Source organism: Pseudophryne corroboree, chromosome 8 (assembly GCF_028390025.1).
Source record: "Pseudophryne corroboree isolate aPseCor3 chromosome 8, aPseCor3.hap2, whole genome shotgun sequence".
Taxonomy (NCBI): domain Eukaryota; kingdom Metazoa; phylum Chordata; class Amphibia; order Anura; family Myobatrachidae; genus Pseudophryne; species Pseudophryne corroboree.
Window position 1 is genome coordinate 288,120,861 of NC_086451.1, and position 21,912 is coordinate 288,142,772.

At 46.0% G+C, this 21,912-nt stretch overlaps 1 protein-coding gene and 1 pseudogene across 4 annotated transcripts in view; both read right to left on the bottom strand.

Moving 5' to 3' along the window:
- The window catches only part of COL4A6 (collagen type IV alpha 6 chain), a 445,180-nt gene that overhangs the window by 80,308 nt on the left and 342,960 nt on the right, over nt 1–21,912 (bottom strand). For all 4 annotated transcript variants that reach the window (XM_063937284.1, XM_063937285.1, XM_063937286.1 and 1 more), the window contains exons 20-23: nt 16,096–16,245; nt 14,056–14,154; nt 13,828–13,982; nt 738–917 (exon numbers count right to left, since the gene is read on the bottom strand). In XM_063937284.1, the coding sequence (XP_063793354.1) occupies nt 738–917; nt 13,828–13,982; nt 14,056–14,154; nt 16,096–16,245 (584 nt within the window). The remainder of the gene's footprint in view (nt 1–737; nt 918–13,827; nt 13,983–14,055; nt 14,155–16,095; nt 16,246–21,912) is intronic.
- On the bottom strand, nt 20,519–20,636 carry LOC134953440 (5S ribosomal RNA; annotated as a pseudogene).

Genomic DNA, 21,912 nt, shown 5'->3' on the forward strand with positions numbered 1-21,912 from the left:
CTGCAATTTAGATTGCAGATTGAACACACCACACCCAAATCTAACTCTCTCTGCACATGTTATATCTGCCTCCCCTGCAGTGCACATGGTTTTGCCCAACTGCTAAAAAAATTCCTGCTGCAATCAACTTGGAATTAGGCCCAGCGGTTTACAACACAGGGTGACTATGAACCAGAGAAGATGCACTATATCAGGATGACACCAAAGATATTGGGCCTAATTCAGTAAGGATTGCAAATTCTGCTAATTAGCAGAATTTGCAACCCTTTGGAGCATATGCTGGGCTGCCCAGCATCTGACCGGCGCCTTCCCCCCATTCAACAAGCAGAAATTGTGAACGCATCGCAATTTCTGCTTGTTAGCAGAAACTAAGGATGGCTCCTGCCGGCGCAGTTCAGGAGTTACGCCGCCATGTTCTTGATCATGGCGGCTGCGTGTGACGTCACACAACCGCCATGATCACGCCCCAGTTTGGCCGCCACCGCCCCCGTTCGTGTCACACCGGCCCCGCAACGCTGTCTCTCCTCCCATTACCGCCCTACCCCCGCGTGATTGCCTCTGCCTGATGACAGGTGATCTTATTTTCTGCACCCCCCGCAGAAAGTGCAGGCGCATGCGCAGGATGGGCGCTGCGCCTGCGGGGCGATCGTACAAATTTTGGTTGGATCCCGATTTCTGATCCAACCTGAATTAGCCCCATTGTACAGAAGAAAATCTGCCATGCAATAACGACTTACAGGTGGCCCTTTACGTCCGGGCAGCCCTGGGAGTCCATCTCTTCCTGGGTTTCCTGAAAATCCTGGGGCACCTCTAGGTCCAACAGATCCAGGGTCACCGCGGGCACCTCGCCCTGGTAGAAAGATTGACTCTCCTTTCTCCCCCTTTTGTCCCAGAGAACCAGATTGTCCAGCATAGCCCTAGAATGAAGAAAAATGTGCGGGCTGAATTAGCATAATATTTATGTTTAAACTTGCATTTCGTCCTTTCTGAATGACAAAGAACTGAGGTGTCTGCACTAGCTGATGGCTTTGTACCTTCTAAACAATATAGGGGTATTCAATTAGTGGTGAAATTGTGGCAATAACCTGCAATTGCCGCTTTTACCATTTTTGCATCTTCTTCGCAGCAAAAATTTACTTTTCCCGGGTATTCACGCTTCCACAATTTGCCCTATTCATATGCAAATTAGAGGAAAATGGATTACCTCGAAAATTGGTTCTGAAAGTGAAAATAAGAATTTACTCACCGGTAATTCTATTTCTCGTAGTCCGTAGTGGATGCTGGGTACTCCGTAAGGACCATGGGGAATAGACGGGCTCCGCAGGAGACTGGGCACTCTAAAAGAAAGATTAGGTACTATCTGGTGTGCACTGGCTCCTCCCTCTATGTCCCTCCTCCAGACCTCAGTTAGGGAAACGGTGCCCGGAAGAGCTGACATTACTAGGAAAGGATTTGGAATCCAGGGTAAGACTCATACCAGCCACACCAATCACACCGTACAACTTGTGATAACTATACCCAGTTAACAGTATGAACAATAGCTGAGCCTCATTCAACAGATGGCTCAGAACAATAACCCTATAGTTAAGCAATAACTATATACAAGTATTGCAGAAGTCCGCACTTGGGACGGGCTCCCAGCATCCACTACGGACTACGAGAAATAGAATTACCGGTGAGTAAATTCTTATTTTCTCTGATGTCCTAGTGGATGCTGGGTACTCCGTAAGGACCATGGGGATTATACCAAAGCTCCCAAACGGGCGGGAGAGTGCGGATGACTCTGCAGCACCGAATGAGCAAACTCAAGGTCCTCCTCAGCCAGGGTATCAAACTTGTAGAATTTTGCAAACGTGTTTGACCCCGACCAGGTAGCAGCTGGGCCAAGTTGTAAAGCCGAGACCCCTCGGGCAGCCGCCCAAGAAGAGCCCACCTTCCTCGTGGAATGGGCTTTGACTGATTTAGGATGCGGCAGTCCAGCCGCAGAATGTGCAAGTTGAATCGCGCTACAGATCCAGCGAGCAATAGTCTGCTTTTAGAAGCAGGAGCACCCAGCTTGTTGGGTGCATGCATGATAAACAGCGAGTCAGTTTTTCTGACTCTAGCCGTCCTGGAAACATAGATTTTCAGGGCCCGGACTACGTCCAGCAACTTGGAATCCTCCAAGTCCCGAGTAGCCGCAGGTACCACAATAGGTTGGTTCAAATGAAACGCTGATACCACCTTAGGGAGAAATTGGGTACGAGTCCTGAATTCTGCCCTGTCCATATGGAAGATCAGATAAGGGCTTTTACATGACAAAGCCGCCAATTCTGACACACGCCTAGCCGAAGCCAAGGCCAAAAGCATGACCACTTTCCACGTGAGATACTTCAACTCCACGGTCTGAAGTGGCTCAAAACAATGTGATTTTAGGAAATCCAACACTACGTTGAGATCCCAAGGTGCCACTGGAGGCACACAAAAAAAGGGGCTGAATATGCAGCACTCCCTTAACAACGTCTGAACTTCAGGCAGCGTCTTTCCTAGCCTTTAACAGCGTAGGAATCACTTCATCTGGAACGCCCTTTTCCGTTAGGATCCGGCGTTCAACCGCCAAGCCTTCAAACGCAGCAACGGTAAGTCTTGGAAGAGACAGGGCCCCTGCAGTAACAGGTCCTGTCTGAGAGACAGAGGCCATGGGTCCTCCGAGATCATTTCTTGTAGTTCTGGGTACCAAGTTCTTCTTGGCCAAACCGGAACTACGAGCATAGTTCTTACTCCTTTCTTACTTACTATCCTCCGTACCTTGGGTATGAGAGGAAGAGGAGGGAACACATAAACCGACTGGTACACCCACGGTGTCACTAGTGCGTCCACAGCTATCGCCTGAGGGTCTCTTGACCTGGCGCAATACTTTTATAGCTTTTTGTTGAGGCGGGACGCCATCATGTCCACCTGTGGCCGTTCCCAACGGTCTACAATCTGCGTGAAGACTTCTGGATGAAGACCCCACTCTCCCGGGTGGAGGTCGTGCCTGCTGAGGAAGTCTGCTTCCTAGTTTTCCACACCCGGAATGAACACTGCTGACAGTGTTAGCACGTGATTCTCCGCCCATCGGAGAAACCTTGTGGCTTCTGCCAACGCCATCCTGCTTCTTGTGCCGCCTTGTCGGTTTACATGGGCGACAGCTGTGATGTTGTCTTACTGAATCAGCACCGGCTGGTTTTGAAGCAGGGGTTCTGCTTGACTTAGGGCATTGTAAATGGCCCTTAGGTCCAGAATATTTATGTGTAGGGAAGTCTCCTGACTCGACCATTGTCCTTGGAAGTTTCTTCCCTGAGTGACTGCTCCCCAACCTCGGAGGCTTGCATCCGTGGTCACCAGGACCCAGTCCTGAATGCCGAATCTGCGGCCCTCGAGAAGATGAGCACTCTGCAGCCACCACAGCAGAGACACCCTGGCCCTTGGAGACAGGGTGATCAGCCGATGCATCTGAAGATGCGATCCTTACTTGACTAACAGGTCCCACTGAAAGTTTCTTGCATGGAACCTGCCGAAGGGAATTGCTTCGTAAGAAGCTACCATCTTTCCCAGGACTCGCGTGCAATGATGCACCGACACCTGTTTTGGTTTCAGGAGGTCTCTGACCAGAGATGACAACTCCTTGGCCTTCTCCTCCGGGAGAAACACCTTCTTCTGTTCTGTGTCCAGAACATGCCCAATATCAGCAGACGCGTCGTAGGAACCAGCTGCGACTTTGGGATATTCAGAATCCAGCCGTGCGGTTGTAGCACTTCCTGAGATAGTGCTACACCGATCAACAACTGCTCCTTGGACCTCGCCTTTATAAGGAGATCGTCCAAGTACGGGATAATTATAACTCCCTTCTTTCGAAGTAGTATCATCATTTCGGCCATTACCTTGGTACACACCCTCGGTGCCGTGGACAGACCCAACGGCAATGTCTGGAATTGGTAATGGCAGTTCTGTACCACAACCCTGAGGTACTCCTGGTGAGGTGGGTAAATGGGGACATGTAGGTAAGCATCCATGATGTCCAGTGACACCATAAAATCCCCCTCTTCCAGGCTTGCAATAACCGCCCTGAGCGATTCTATTTTGAACTTGAACTTCCTTATATAAGTGTTCAAGGATTTTTAGTTTAGAATGGGTCTCACCGAACCGTCTGGTTTCGGTATCACAAACATTGTGGAATAGTAACCTCGTCCCTGTTGAAGGAGAGGAACTTTGATTATCACCTGCTGGAGGTACAGCTTGTGAATTGCCGCCAGTACTACCTCCCTTTCCTTAAGAGTAGCAGGCAAGGCTGATTTGAGGTAACGGCGAGGGGGAGACGTCTCGAACTCCAGCTTGTATCTCTGAGATACCTGTAGAACCCAGAGATCCACCTGTGAGCGAACCCACTGGTCGCTGAAGTTCCGGAGACGGGCCCACACCGCACCTGGCTCCACCTGTGGAGCCCCAGCATCATACGGTGGACTTAGTGGAAGCAGGGGAGGAGATTTGTTCCTGGGAACTGGCTGTCTGGTGCAGCTTTTTCCCTCTACCCCTGCCTCTGGGCAGAAAGGACGCGCCTCTGACCCGCTTGCCTTTCTGAGGCCGAAAGGACTGTACTTGATAATACGGTGCTTTCTTAGGCTGTTAGGGAACCTGAGGTAAAAAATAAGATTTTACTCACCGGTAAATCTATTTCTCGTAGTCCGTAGTGGATGCTGGGAACTCCGAAAGGACCATGGGGAATAGCGGGCTCCGAAGGAGGCTGGGCACTCTAGAAAGATTTATGACTACCTGGTGTGCACTGGCTCCTCCCACCATGACCCTCCTCCAAGCCTCAGTTAGGACACTGTGCCCGGACGAGCTGACATAATAAGGAAGGATTTTGAATCCCGGGTAAGACTCATACCAGCCACACCAATCACACCGTACAACTCGTGATACTATATCCAGTTTGACAGTATGAAAACAACTGACCCTCTCAACAGATGGCTCAACAATAACCCTTTAGTTAGCAATAACTATTTACAAGTATTGCAGACAATCCGCACTTGGGATGGGCGCCCAGCATCCACTACGGACTACGAGAAATAGATTTACCGGTGAGTAAAATCTTATTTTCTCTGACGTCCTAGTGGATGCTGGGAACTCCGAAAGGACCATGGGGATTATACCAAAGCTCCCAAACGGGCGGGAGAGTGCGGATGACTCTGCAGCACCGAATGAGAGAACTCAAGGTCCTCCTCAGCCAGGGTATCAAATTTGTAGAATTTTGCAAACGTGTTTGCCCCTGACCAAGAAACAGCTCGGCAAAGTTGTAAAGCCGAGACCCCTCGGGCAGCCGCCCAAGATGAGCCCACCTTCCCTGTGGAATGGGCTTTCACTGATTTAAGATGCGGCAGTCCAGCCGCAGAATGCGCCTGCTGAATCGTGTCACAGATCCAGCGAGCGATAGTCTGCTTAGAAGCAGGAGCACCCAGCCTGTTGGGTGCATACAGGATAAATAGCGAGTCAATTTTCTTGACTCTAGCCGTCCTGGAAACATAATTTTTCAAGGCCCTGACTACGTCCAGTAACTTGGAATCCTCCAAGTCCCTAGTAGCCGCAGGCACCACAATAGGTTGGTTCAAGTGAAAAACTGATACCACCTTAGGGAGAAACTGGGGACAAGTCCTCAATTCTGCCCTATCCATATGGAAAATCAGATAAGGACTTTTATATGACAAAGCCGCCAATTCTGATACACGCCTGGCCGAAGCCAAGGCCAATAACATGACCACTTTCCGCGTGAGATATTTTAGATCCACGGTTTTTAGTGGTTCAAACCAATGTGATTTTAAGAAACTCAACACTACGTTGAGATCCCAAGGTGCCACTGGAGGCACAACCGGGGGCTGAATATGCAGCACTCCTTTCACAATGTCTGAACTTCAGGTACTGAAGCTAATTTTTTCTGGAAGAAAATCGACAGAGCCGAGATCTGTATCTTAATGGAGCCTAATTTTAGGCCCATAGACATTCCTGCTTGTAGGAAATGCAGAAATCGACCTAGTTGAAATTCCTCTGTTGGGGCCTTTTGTGGCCTCACACCAAGCAACATATTTCCGCCATATGCGGTGATAATGTTTTGCAGTTACATCTTTCCTGGCTTGAATCAGCGTAGGAATTACTTCCTCCGGAATGCCCTTTTCCTTTAGGATCCGGCGTTCAACCGCCATGCCATCAAAACGTAGCTGCGGTAAGTCTTGGAACAGACAGGGCCCCTGCTGCAGCAGGTCCTGTCTGAGCGGCAGAGGCCATGGGTCCTCTGATATAATTTCTTGAAGTTCTGGGTACCAGGCTCTTCTTGGCCAATCCGGAACCACGAGTATCGTTCTTACTCCTCGCCTTCTTATTATTCTCAGTACCTTTGGTATGAGAGGCAGAGGGGGGAACACATAAACCGACTGGTACACCCACGGTGTTACCAGAGCGTCCACAGCTATCGCCTGAAGGTCCCTTGACCTGGCGCAATATCTTTTATAGCTTTTTGTGTCTGCTGAGAAGATCTGCTTCCCAGTTGTCCACTTCCGGGACTGAACACTGCTGACAGTGCTAACACATGATTTTCCGCCCATCGGAGAATCCTTGTGGCTTCTGCCATCGCCATCCTGCTTCTTGTGCCGCCCTGTTGGTTTACATGGGCGACTGCCGTGATGTTGCCTGATTGGATCAGGACCGGCTGGTTTTGAAGCAGAGGCCTTGCCTGACTCAGGGCATTGTAAATGGCCCTCTGTTCCAGAATATTTATGTAGGGAAGTCACCTGACTTGACCAAAGTCCCTGGAAGTTTCTTCCCTGTGTGACTGCCCCCCAGCCTCAAAGGCTGGCATCCATGGTCACTAGGACCTAGTCCTGTATGTCGAACCTGCGGCCCACTTGAAGATGGGCACTCTGCAGCCACTACAGTAGAGATACCCTGGTCCTTGGAGACAGGGTTATCAGCCTAATGCATCTGAAGATGCGACCCGGACCACTTGTCTAACAGGTCCCCCTGAAAAGTTCTTGCATGGAACCTGCCGAATGGGATTGCTTCGTAGGAAGCTATCATTTTTCCCAGGACTCGCGTGCAATGATGCACCGATAACTGTTTTGGCTTCAGGAGGTCTCTGACTAGAGATGACAGCTCCTTGGCTTTCTCCTCCGGGAGAAACACTTATTTCTGGTCTGTGTCCAGAACCATCCCCAGGAACAGTAGACGTGTCGTAGGAACCAGCTGTGACTCTGGACTGTTTAGAATCCAACCGTGCTGTTGTAGCACTTTCCAAAATAGTGCTACCCCGACTAGCAACTGCTCCTTGGACCTCGCCCTTATAAGGAGATTCTCCAAGTACGGGATAATTAAAACTCCCCTTTTTCGAAGGAGTATCATCATTCCGGCCATTACCATGGTAACACCCTCGGTGCCATGTACAGTCCAAACGGCAGAGTCTGGACTTGGTAATGGTAATCCTGTACCACAAATCTGAGGTACTCCTGGCGAGGATAGTAAATAGGGACATGCAGGTAAGCATCCTTGATGTCCCGGGATACCATGTAATCCCCCTCGTCCAGGCTTGCAATAACCGCCCTGAGCGATTCCATCTTGAACTTGAATTTTTTTATGTATGTGTTCAAGGATTTTAAATATAAAAAAGGGTCACACCGAACCATGCGGTTTCGGTACCCCAAACCGTGTGGAATAGTAACCCAGTCCTTGTTGGAGTAGGGGCACCTTAAGTATTACCTGCTGGGAATACAGCTTATTAATTGCCTCTAGCACAGCCTCCCTGCCTGAGGGAGTTGTCGGCAAGGCATATTTGAGGAAACGGCGGGGGGGAAGACATCTCGAATTCCAGCTTGTACCCCTGAAATACTACTTGAATGAAACAGGGATCCACCTGTGAGCGAGCCCACTGATCGCTGAATTTTTTGAGACGGCCCCCCACCGTACCTGGCTACACCTGTGGAGCCCCCGCGTCATGCTGTGGACTCAGAGGAAGCGAGAGAAGAATTATGATTCTGGGAACAGGCTGACTGGTGCAGCTTTTTCCCTCTTCCCTTGTCTCTGTACAGAAAGGAAGCGCCTTTGACCCGCTTGCTTTTCTGAAGCCGAAAGGACTGTACCTGATAATACAGTGCTTTCTTAGTCTGTGAGGAAAACTGAGGTAAAAATATTTCTTCCCAGCTGTTGCTGCGGATGCGAGGTCCCAGAGACCATCCCCAAATAATTCCTCACCCTTATAAGGCAGAATCTCTATGCGCCATTTAAGGTCAGCATCACCTGTCCAGTGACAGGTCTCTAATACCCTCCTGACAGAATGGACATTACATTCATTTTGGATGCCAGCCGGCCAAATATCCCTCTGTGCATCCCTCATATATAAGACGACGTCTTTAATATGTTCTCAAGTTAGCAAACTAGTATGTTTGACAGGGTCACCGACCACGCTGCAGCAGCACGCTCTGCAGGTTTCAGTCTAGTACCTGAGTGTGTAAATACAGACTTCAGGATAGCCTCCTGCTTTTTATCAACAGGTACCTTCAAAGTGGCCGTTCCTAAAACGGCAGTGCCACCTATTTTGACAACCGTGTGAGCGCCTTATTCACCCTAGGGGATATCTCCCAGCGTAACTTATCCTCTGGCGGGAAAAGGTACGCCATCAGTAACTTTTTAGAAATTACCAGTTTCTTATCAGGGGGAACCCACGCTTTTCACACACTTCATTCATTCATCTGATGGGGGAACAAAACACTGCCTGCTTTTTCTCCCCAAACATAAAAACCCATTTTTAAAGGTTAATGTCAGAAATGTGTAACACATTTTTTATTGCCGGTATCAAGTCACGGATGTTCCTAGTGGATTGTGTATATGTCTCAACCTTGTCGACACTGGAGTCAGACTCCGTGTCGACATCTGTGTCTGCCATCTGAATGAGCGGGCGTTTTTGAGCCCCTGATGGCCTTTGAGACGCCTGGGCAGGCACGGGCTGAGAAGCCGGCTGTCCCACAGCTGTTACGTCATCCACCCTTTTATGTAAGGAGTTGACACTGTCGGTTAATACCTTTTACCTAACCATCCACTCTGTTGTCGGCCCCACAGGGGGCGACATCACATTTATCGGCATCTGCTCCGTCACTATATAAGCCTCCTCCTCAAACATGTCGACACAGCTGTACCGACACACCGCACACACACAGGGAATGCTCTGATTGAGGACAGGACCCACGAAGCCCTTTGGGGAGACAGAGAGAGAGTATGCCAGCACACACCAGAGCGCTATATAATGTGGGGATTAACACTATAACTGAGTGAATTTTCCCCCATAGCTGCTTGTATATACAATATTGCGCCTAAATTTAGTGCCCCCCCTCTCTTTTTAACCCTTTGAGCCTGAAAACTACAGGGGAGAGCCTGGGGAGCTTTCTTCCAGCTGCACTGTGAAGAGAAAATGGCGCCAGTGTGTCTGAGGGAGATAGCTCCGCCCCTTTTCCGCGGCCTATTCTCCCGCTTTTTTCTGGATTCTGGCAGGGGTATTTACCACATATATAGCCTCTGGGGCTATATATTGTGGTATTTTTGCCAGCCAAGGTGTTTTTATTGCTGCTCAGGGCGCCCCCCCCCCAAGCGCCCTGCACCCTCAGTGACCGGAGTGTGAAGTGTGTATGAGGAGCAATGGCGCACAGCTGCAGTGCTGTGCGCTACCTTGGTGAAGACTGATGTCTTCTGCCGCCGTTTTTCCGGACCTCTTCTTGCTTCTGGCTCTGTAAGGGGGACGGCGGCGCGGCTCCGGGACCGAACACCAAGGACTGGGCCTGCGGTCGATCCCTCTGGAGCTAATGGTGTCCAGTAGCCTAAGAAGCTCAATCCGGCTGCAAGCAGGCGAGTTCGCTTCTTCTCCCCTTAGTCCCTCGCTGCAGTGAGCCTGTTGCCAGCAGGTCTCACTGAAAATAAAAAACCTAAATCTATACTTTCTTTCTAAGGGCTCAGGAGAGCCCCTAGTGTGCATCCAACCTCGGCCGGGCACAAGATCTAACTGAGGCTTGGAGGAGGGTCATGGTGGGAGGAGCCAGTGCACACCAGGTAGTCATAAATCTTTCTAGAGTGCCCAGCCTCCTTCGGAGCCCGCTATTCCCCATGGTCCTTTCGGAGTTCCCAACATCCACTAGGACGTCAGAGAAAAGTCGATTTCCCAGCTGTTGCTGTGGACACGAGGTCCGAGAGACCGTCCCCAAACAGTTCCTCACCCTTATAAGGCAAAACTTCCATGTGCCTTTTAGAATCAGCATCACCTGTCCACTGCCGAGTCCATAATACTCTCCTGGCAGAAATGGACATTGCATTAATTCTAGATGCCAGCCGGCAAATGTCCCTCTGTGCATCTCTCATATATAAGACTACGTCTTTAATATGCTCTATAGTTAGCAAAATAGTATCCCTGTCAAGGGAATCAATGTTATCTGACAGGGAATCAGACCATGCTGCTGCAGCACTACACATCCATGCTGAAGCAATAGCAGGTCTCAGTATAGTACCTGAGTGTGTATACACAGACTTCAGGATAGCCTCCTGCTTTCTATCTGCAGGCTCCTTTAAGGCGGCCGTATCCTGAGACGGCAGTGCCACCTTTTTTGATAAGCGTGTGAGCGCCTTGTCCACCCTAGGGGATGTCTCCCAGCGTAACCTATCCGTTGGCGGGAAAGGGTACGCCATTAGTAACCGCTTAGAAATCACTAGTTTCTTATCTGGGGAACACCACGCTTCTTCACACAATTCATTTAACTCATCAGATGGGGGAAAAGTCACTGGCTGCTTTTTCTCCCCAAACATAATACCCTTTTTTGTGGTAACCGGGTTAATGTCAGAAATGTGCAACACATTTTTCATTGCCGTAATCATACATCGGATGGCCCTTGTGGATTGTACATTTGTCTCATCCTCGTCGACACTGGAGTCAGACTCCGTGTCGACATCTGTGTCTGCCATCTGAGGTAGCGGGCGTTTTTGAGCCCCTGATGGCCTCTGAGACGTTTGGGCAGGCGCGGGCTGAGATGCCGGCTGTCCCAAAGCTGTTACGTCATCGAACCTTTTATGCAAGGAGTTGACACTGTCGGTTAATACCTTCCACATATCCATCCACTCTGGTGTCGGCCCCGCAGGGGGCGACATCACACTTATCGGCTCCTGCTCCGCCTCCACGTAAGTGTCCTCATCAAACATGTCGACACAGCCGTACCGACACACCGCACACACACACAGGGAATGCTCTGACTGAGGACAGGACCCCACAAAGTCCTTTGGGGAGACAGAGAGAGAGTATGCCAGCACACACCACAGCGCTATATAACCAGGGATTTACACTCAAGTGAGTGATTTTTCCCTATAGCAGCTTATTATACACAGTTTGCGCCTAAATTAAGTGCCCCCCCCTCTCTTTTTTACCCTTGAAGCCTGGAAACTGCAGGGGAGAGCCTGGGGAGCTGCCTTCCAGCGGAGCTGTGAAGAGAAAATGGCGCCCGTGTGCTGAGGAAGATAGCCCCGCCCCTTTCTCGGCGGACTTCTCCCGCTTTTTTATATGCTTTATGGCGGGGGATTATGCACATATACAGTATATTAGCTGTATTATGTGCTATTTAGCCATGTAAGGTACTCTAATTGCTGCCCAGGGCGCCCCCCCCCCAGCGCCCTGCACCCATCAGTGACCGGAGTGTGTGGTGTGCAGAGGGAGCAATGGCGCACAGCTGCAGTGCTGTGCGCTACCTTAATGAAGACCGGAGTCTTCAGCCGCCGATTTTCAACTTCTCTTCGGTTCTTCTGGCTCTGCAAGGGGGACGGCGGCGCGGCTCCGGGACCGGACGACCGAGGACTGGGCCTGTGTTCGATCCCTCTGGAGCTAATGGTGTCCAGTAGCCTAAGAAGCCCAAGCTAGCTGCAAGCAGGTAGGTTCGCTTCTCTCCCCTCAGTCCCACGTAGCAGTGAGTCTGTTGCCAGCAAATCTCACTGAAAATAAAAAACCTAACAAATACTTTCTTTCTAGGAAGCTCAGGAGAGCCCCTAGAGTGCATCCAGCTCTGGCCGGGCACAGATTCTAACTGAGGTCTGGAGGAGGGGCATAGAGGGAGGAGCCAGTGCACACCAGATAGTACCTAATCTTTCTTTTAGAGTGCCCAGTCTCCAGCGGAGCCCGTCTATTCCCCATGGTCCTTACGGAGTACCCAGCATCCACTAGGACGTCAGAGAAAAATGGTTAAATCTGTCCGTATCCCCCCAAAAAGCTAAACTAACATGGGATAACAGTATAAAAGTTTATTATTGGTTATAATAAATGTTTTTCTAGTACATAAATTGTGTCAAATGGCTGTTATATGCATTTTTTTTATGTACATTTTTTTTATAGAAAGCTATATTCCAGCAAAATAAGTGGTAAAATTGAACTTGGGGTACATAAAAATGGGTATAAGTATATATTTGGGTCATTTTAGGGGACTTTTACAAAATAATGCAAACAGACCGATTACTCCCATCTGCAAGTCTAAAAACACTCATAAAGCACCCCAATATACCTGTCCCATACCTTGTAACCCAATTTCCATCATTTTGAACTTTTTTCACCCCAAAAGGACATGTCATTATTGCCAATTAAAAATAATTAAAAACTTCTAAGTGCCTAATTAGTCATTCAGGTACGTTGTCCCAGGGGTTCACAAACAAATCCCGATATTTTTAACTTAAAATAGGGATTTTCCCCAAGTTTATCACCTGCTCAGAGATGATAAATTGAAATTTGCTGTAAAATTACAGCAAAATAAATTTTTAAGGACAACTGAATAGGCGTTTGGTGAATTTACCACGATTCATGGTAATGTTGCGTCTTTCTACAGCATTTCGCCGGTAATTGAATTCCCCCTATGACACAAATAATACAGAAGAAAAGTATCTTGTACCGTAACACATATTATCATCCAAGTTCTGGCAGTAGAGACAGAGAACTCATCAGTATCCATACTTGTCAGGGATTACTGTCACAATTTCTTGCAAACATTTTACAAGTTATATTTTGAAATTTGGGCAATAATAGAACAATGGCCAATTACCACAAAGCAGTAATGTGTACTCAGAATACCAGTCCAGTTTTACACATCCATAAGGAAGCATTACAAAGGTAGTCATTCCAAGTTGATTGCTAGCTGCATTCGTTTGCTGTGCAGCGATGAGGCAAAAACTGAATTTCTGTGCATGCGTATGCGGCGCAATGTGCACGCGCGACGTACTATTACAACGAACGATGTAGTTTCACACAGGGTCTAGCGATGCTTTTCAGTCGCACTGCTGACCGCAGAATGATTGACATGAAGTGGACGTTTCTGGGTGTCAACTGACCGTTTTCAGGGAGTGTTTGAAAAAGTGCAGGCATGCCAGGAAAAACGCACGCGTGGCTGGGCGAACGCGGGGCGTGTTTGTGACGTCAAAACAGGAACTGAACAGTCTGAAGTGATCGCAAGCGCTGAGTAGGTTTTGAGCTACTCTAAAACTGCACAAAAAAACTTTGTAGCCGCTCTGCGATCCTTTCGTTCGCACTTCTGCTAAGCTAAAATACACTCCAGTGGGAGGCGGCATAGCGTTTGCACGGATGCTAAAAACTGCTAGCGAGCGATCAACTCGGAATGACCACCAAAATGTAGAGCAAGTAGCAATATGTTTCATTAGTAAAAGATTTCACCAAATGTAATCTGTTACAACAATTTTACAGAAGCCACTTTTGCTATGAAGTCTACAAGTAATAATTTCAGAATCTGTGTAGCTGCTTCTTACAGAAGGTCCAGGTTGGCCATCTGATCCTCTTCTGCCGGGATCACCAGTTTGTCCTTGCAGCCCAGGAAAACCATTACTGCCTGGCAGACCCGGTGGGCCAGGGGGTCCAACTCTACCGGTGCCGCCACTCTCACAAGCACAGTCACCAGAGTCACCTAAAATACATATTTATATATTATCACCATAATTAATACACAGTATAGGGAACCAGAGGAAAAAAATAGTCACCTTTATATCCCTTGCCACCGAATCTTCCTGGAGGCCCTTGTATTCCTTTTTGTCCAGGGTCTCCAGGCTCTCCACCTTGAAGTCTACCGAAGGGAAAACCTGGAAAACATTTTAAAGAATGAAATTGCATATTTATATGCTAACTCTCTTACTAAATATTACAGCCTGTCTGCTCATCCAATGGTCAGTTTCTTTAATGTACTAAAAGATTCTGAAAGAAAGAACTCCTGGGACTCTTTTTTCCTATTTAAACACTTTGTGGCTGATAAGATGAACGCAAATCAGCCATAATTGCTCCCACATTGGGCACATGGAAGAAAATGCATATATTTACCCATATGCAGAGGCTGCTTATTTCTGTGCATTTCTGTGCTTAGACCGCCCCTAAAAGACCCTCACAAAACCTTGTCTAGCTGTGAATGCCCCTGTACCACCCAGTTACTATCAGACGCAAGTTTAGATGTGAAAGAGCTGTATACATCTCTGCTTTGCTCATACGTGTACGCTGGCTCCAGAGCATGCGCAGTGCAAGAACAAGCAAAACACACTTGCTGTCAACTCTGCAATAGTCCTTTAATTCAAAACCTGCAAACAACTTAAGTTTACCAGCAAAAGACATATAGTCCAAGGTGGGCTTCATTTATATATCTTATGGTCAAACAAGCACTACAGTATATATGTACAGCACACGTCTGATAAAGATTACATATACTACCAGGAACAATCTTGTTTGTTTCTAAACATATACAGTGTGTGTACACACACACACACACACACACACACACACACACACACACACACACACACACAATATATAGATAATATTTGGCACTCAGGAATACCTGTTGTAGATGCCATGGTGCCCTCCTTGGATAACAATATAACCAGGTATGGTCCCATGTGTGAGGTATGCACCTTCCCTTCACATACAGATACAGGCAACACTCCACGGAATACCCCATCATTTTTAAAAAGAAGAATGAGGATGTATCTAACCCACTACGGCTGTGTTGCAGCTACTTGCTGACAGTAATAGGCAGTGTGTCAGTGTGCTCACATAGGGCCTGATGCATCGATGGAAGTAAACTGGGTGAACATTGCTCAAAATTGTGCACAAAAAATGCATGTATTCACCAATATGGAGTGCTGTATGTATCTTTGTGTGCACCTGGTTTGCCCTTATTAAGCATCATCAGTGAGCACTTGCATCTAGCCTATACTATAGGTTGAGTTCCCATATCCAAATATTCCGAAATACGGAATATTCCAAATACAGAATTTTTTGAGTGAGAGTGAGATAGTGAAACCTTTGTTTTCTGATGGCTCAATGTACATAAACTTTGTTTAATACACAAAGTTATTACAAATATTGTATCAAATGACCTTCAGGCTGTGTGTATAAGGTGTATATAAAACATAAATGAATTGTGTGACTGTACACACACTTTGTTTAATGCACAAAGTTATTAAAAATATTGGCTAAAATTACCTTCAGGCTGTGTGTATAAGGTGTATATGTAACATAAATGCATTCTGTGCTTAGACTTAGGTCCCATCGCCATGATATCTCATTATGGTATGCAATTATTCCAAAATACGGAAAAATCCGATATCCAAAATACTTCTGGTACCAAGCATTTTGGATAAGGGATACTTAACCTGTAGCTGCAAAAATGGTGCCTCTAAACAAGTGTTTTTCTCTTACAGTATATCCAGCACTGCATAGCCCCTATTTGCTAGAACATGCCCTTACTGAACTTTGCTAACATATGTATGCCCTAGTACAGCCCAGTTCTGACTTTTTGCTTGTAAGTTGGAGTATGCCCAGTGCTGCCAACGGACATTCTGTAAGTTCATCTATGAATCAGCCACATTTTCATTGTGAGACATGACACACACTCGCACACACACACACACACACACACACACACACACACACACACACACACACACACACACACAGTATATACGTCCTGTATATATGACAACAGATTGTTGTGCTTCTTGCCTTTTCAAAATACATCTAAAAAGAAAGGTTACCAGAGGGTCCAGGCAATCCTATGGGGCCAGGTGGTCCAGGAAGACCAGTATTGCCTGGAAGTCCTTTTGGTCCATATGTTGTTCTTCCTGGATCTCCCCTTTCCCCCTTAGATCCCAGAATTCCTGGAAATCCTGGCGTACCAGGAAAGCCTGCCAAATGTACAATGACATATTTAGATGTTCATATGCAATATGGTTATAAATGATTTTGTTCACCTTTGGAGTCACATGTCATGCAAAGAGTTTGAGGGGTGATCTTGTTCCCTTTAAATGAATGGCTATGTTGAAAATGAACACCTTGTAGTGTAAAAATGCAATAAATGCAATGCCACCAGCCATTTCTGCTTCACATGCTGTAGTATAAGTGGATTCCACCTATACTACAGCTTCCACTATGGAAACCACATCAATATGTGCTGGCGCTAGAGGTGGCGCTGCATTGCATAGTGGCCACATTTAAGATCCTGCACATTTTTCACCAAATAGTAGATGTACAGATCTCAGTAAACAGGAATGTAAATGGAAATGTCATAAACCACATACAGTATATACAAGCATTAATGCAGCTTTACTACATACTACATAAAAATACAAAGCCAGAAATAGGTGCAGCCTTTCAGTTGGCATTCCTCGTCCAAGAAGCTCATATTTTTCCATCGGAGATATGAACATCAGGGCAAAGGCCTGTAAAGTTTCTTGTGGTCACATATCAATGAGGAATCCAATTACATGTGATCTGAATGCAAGTTCAACAAACCCCGTCGTACATTTTATTAACTGCATTGGTACAGTATTAAATGGCATAATTCACTTCCAGAAGTAACAAATACACGCAGGTGGATCCATAGATAACCATGTGGATCCATAAACATGGTTAACTTCAGACATATCTGACAATTTTTTCCATCATGATAAGGGTGCATAACAGCCGTGTAGATAACAGCTTCACCTGTCTAACAGTGTGAGAATTCAGTTTTGGTTGGAGGTACCCCCGATATCTGTCACGGTGCAGGATGCTCTCCTAGATCCTGTTGAGGTGGGCTTGTCTCACACATATAATAATAACAATGCAGAAATCAGATGCTGCAAAAATAGCAGAATATCCCCCATATGCTGAGTCGCAGGTATCTGTGTATTTATCCAACTCTGCACCAATATCCTCTGTGCCAGGTAACGTCCAGGGTACATAACCAAAAAGGTTTTAATCACAAGAAAAGCCTTCTAATATTATTTTAATAGCAGAAAAAAACAGAATTGCTAATAGGTTGGGCCTGATTCAGCATGGTTTGTAACCCTTTTCTCTAACATGTGGGTGGACGCCCAGCACAGGACAATTCCACCCCGCATGCCTGCCCCCCCCCACCCACACACACACACATACACACATGCAAGCCTCTAACCAGGGGCTGTTTCCCCACTTCTGAGTAAACAGCCCCTGGTTAGTAGATGGGAAACGTGTCAAGCCACGGCCACTGGATGACGAGCCTTAAGAGTGTGGACACTATTCTAATCTAAATACCTGATCCCCAAATGAGTGAGGTTATGAGTAGACACGCTCCTATCACCCCATACACTACAGCGGTGTGGGACAGCGGCAGAGCTGTGAGACAGCATACCAACACCGCTGAATGCACACTGCGGTTCGCAACCAGCCAGGGTGCACACCGTTCTAATTATCTGGAGGAGCGGTAAAGTTTTATGAACATACATGCTAATTAAGGTGCCCCTTAAATAGGAGGGATAGATCTCTGGTTATAAACTGCCTAGACACTCGTGGAAACTGCTATTAAAGCTCCTGCCGATAAGTGCCTTTCCAGAATCACTGCTGTGAGTAATAACTTTATGCAAGTTGTTACTTAATTGCTTTAAATGGCTACTAATAACTAAAGCTTTGCTACACTAAGTTTTAAGCTTGAGGTTCTCTGAAGCAGGTTGGCGGAAACTGAACCATGGGATTGCAGGATGGCTGCAGGAGTTGGCACTTAAACAAACTGTAACTTTAATTCTAAGCTCTTCCCCTTGCAACCCCAGCATGCCAGTACTTCTTTTAAAAGAGTCTGTCTGGTAAGGAGTAGCAGTAACCCAAACAAAAACGTTTATGTGCACCACAAATTACAAGCAAAGAATCTGTATGCAGACAGCAGAAGTCTTTTCCAAGTAAATGTACACAGCTCGACCTACATCTAATAGAGCCAGATTATCCTGTCCCAGGAAGTCGCCAAAGGAGGAAAAACTGGAAAGGCAATTTCCTGGTTTAATTGAGAAGCGGAAACAACTTTCGACTGGAACTTAGGAACCGTACGGATAACCGCTCTGTCATCGTTGTTTTATTGACTTGCCCATTTGTTTATGTATTTTGCTAGGTGCTGCGAAACCTTTGTGGCACCATATAAATAAACAATAATAATAAAAATCATGGAAGATGAGAAAAGACAGCTTCCAAAACAAAGCCCCTAACTCGAAAAACCCACTGAGCTGAGACAATAGTCATCAGAAAGACCAGTTTCTTAACTGTCATGAACTGAAGATCTGTCTATTTCAAAATTTCAGAAGGGGCCTGTTTGAGAGCCTTTAGGACCAGATTAAGATCCCAGGGTGCTACCGGCAGACGAAACGGAGGTTCAATATGAACCACACCCTGTAAAAAGTTTCGGACCTCAGGAAGGTGGGCCAGACACCAATGGAAGAAAATTGACATGCCCGAAATCTGGACTTTCCAAGAATGAAGTTTTAAACTAGCATCCAATCCTCCCTGAAGGAAAGTCCAAAACCAAGAGAGACGAAACTTGGATACATGAATCTGTCTCTGTTTACACAACAAGATGCAGATCTTACATACTCTGTGGTAATTGCTCAACAAAAATATTTTCTGGACTTCTAGCATAGTGCAGACTACCGTGGGAGAGAAACCTTTAGCTTTCAAAAGCTCAATCTCAAAAGCCAGGCCGTGAAAACCAACCGAGGAAGGTCCTCGTGTAGAAGTGGACCATGTTACGTGGAAGACGCCACCCAGGACCTGCTGAAGTTTTGAGAACGTTGGCGTAACAACACCTGCGTGGCCAGTCCAGAGCAACCAGGATCACGTCACTCATTGGTCTTTGATACATTTTAGTATTTTGGGTTGAAAGAAACAGATATCCTAGACAAAAGTCCCACGGGACCGTCATGGCGTCTACTACGAAAGCCAGCGGGTCCCTGGATCTCGCACATAAAATGTTGGACCTTGTAAATGTGCCAAGAGTCCATGAGGCCCCACTTCTGAATCAACTGTTGGAAGACCTCTAGATTGAGAGACCATTCCCACAGGTGAAACGTAGTTCTGTTGGAGGTAGTCTGCTTTCCCAATTTTCCCACACACGATGAAAACTGCCGATAACACCGGAAAATAAAGTTTCCGTCAAGGAAAGTATTCGGGCCGCCTCTGCCATTGATGCCACACTCTTTGTGCCTCCTTGATGATTTATATACAGCCATCTAGATAGATGGCTTAGAGCTCATTGATAGGCAGAGCAGTCTCTGATGGTGACCTGGAGCTGAAGATGTAATGTTACAACACCCCAGCTGAGGATACTTGCGTATGTGGCCACAATGACCCAATATGGAGATAAGGATCGACCTTGGAGGAGATGACCGGGAACAAGCCACCACTGTGGAGATTGAAGAGAGCTGTCTGACAGAACGAGAAACTGAGATGAGAGGGATGCTGAGCATCCTGTCCAATTCTGGAGAATTTCCCACTGGATCTCCTGCTAATGGAACTTGGCACAGAGAATGGTCTCAAAGGTCGAGACCATTGTGCCCAACAGCTTCATGCACAACAAGATTGACAGATGACAGTACTGACATGACCAAGTTCTGGAGCAAACGAAGAGTAAAGAAGACTCTTTTTTGGGTGCACTCTTATTAAGTATGTATTTATGAAATTTGTTAAAACATACAATTTTTATTATATTTAATTAAAATATTGTCCGTATCCACTCATATTGCATTTGTAGGAGGAACAAATCAAAAAATGGGGTTATGTCCTGGTTTGATCTATCCCAATATAGACTGGCATGGGGGTGTAGATATATTAACCATACACCTGTTCTCATGCCATACCAGTACAAGCTGTGCTTGTTTTAATGGGACCAAAATAGGTCATGCAAAAATATGTATCAGTTACACCGGGATTATGTGTACCAAATAAACTATCTCGTCTAGTCTTAGCCACTTAAGCCCTCAATGGGTACTTGATAGGATAGAACTGAAAAGATTAGGTTCTATTGAGTCTCGCCTAAGAAGATGATGGTTAAGGAGACCAAAAATTGGTGATATACCGATGTTCTTGCCTGAATAGAATCAAGAAAATTGTATGAGATGGGAAGGAAGAAGTAGTGGTGATACTGCTGTTGGTATTCGAGTTTTGATTTGGAACAACCTCAGATTACTACACTGGGTATTCTTTGAGGGTCACCCCTCAAATACTGACCCAGCCCATCACCGTTTTGCTTCCAAGATCAGACGAGATTGGGCTCTAGCGGTGAGGTATGGTAGTAACCTATGAATGAGGAGTTCCACTCACCAATGAGAGTGCACCTATTTAATAGATTTAAGGAAGAAGTGTGGATCTACTGTCCTGTTAGACCTGGGATTGCTCCCAGGAATCATGGATGAGAGTCCACGAAAATAGAAAAGGTATTGAATTCTTTATAAGAAATAAGAAAGTAACATAGTGCATAGATTCAGGCAATTTATAGACAAAATGTGCATGTAAAATTGCAGATAAGTTTGCACATCAGTATTATCTATGGTATATATTCACACTGAAAACCCAGCAAAAATGCCCTTTTCTGGGTGAGGATTTCATCCAAAACACTTTCATTTAAATATATAGGTAATATATCCAAGGGTGCTATCAAGTGAGGTCTCAGATACAATGTATCAAATATTGTCTGACGAGCAAAAAGAATAATATTATATCAGGTATAACATGTATGTATCAAGACTAGGGCTATCATCTTATATGCTATCAATTAGTTATAATAACTGATAAAAATAAAAATTATTATATTAGTATGAAAGGTGATACCAATTACTGCCCAGGTCCCTGGGTCAGTCAAGGGTGAGGATAATAAAGATATTCTCCCGTGTGAGAACCTATTTGCATGCCTGGTTCAGAATCCTTCTTGCATATTGTAGGAATCAAGGTCCTTACTGCATATTGGATAGGAATTAGGTAGGAAAACGCGTTTCACCCGTGTCCACGGGCTTGCTCACTTCCATTGCTGAGAGGATTCTGAACCAGGCATGCAAATAGGTTCTCACACGGGAGAATATCTTTATTATCCTCACCCTTGACTGACCCAGGGACCTGGGCAGTAATTGGTATCACCTTTCATACTAATATAATAATTTTTATTTTTATCAGTTATTATAACTAATTGATAGCATATAAGATGATAGCCCTAGTCTTGATACATACATGTTATACCTGATATAATATTATTCTTTTTGCTCGTCAGACAATATTTGATACATTGTATCTGAGACCTCACTTGATAGCACCCTTGGATATATTACCTATATATTTAAATGAAAGTGTTTTGGATGAAATCCTCACCCAGAAAAGGGCATTTTTGCTGGGTTTTCAGTGTGAATATATACCATAGATAATACTGATGTGCAAACTTATCTGCAATTTTACATGCACATTTTGTCTATAAATTGCCTGAATCTATGCACTATGTTACTTTCTTATTTCTTATAAAGAATTCAATACCTTTTCTATTTTCGTGGACTCTCATCCATGATTCCTGGGAGCAATCCCAGGTCTAA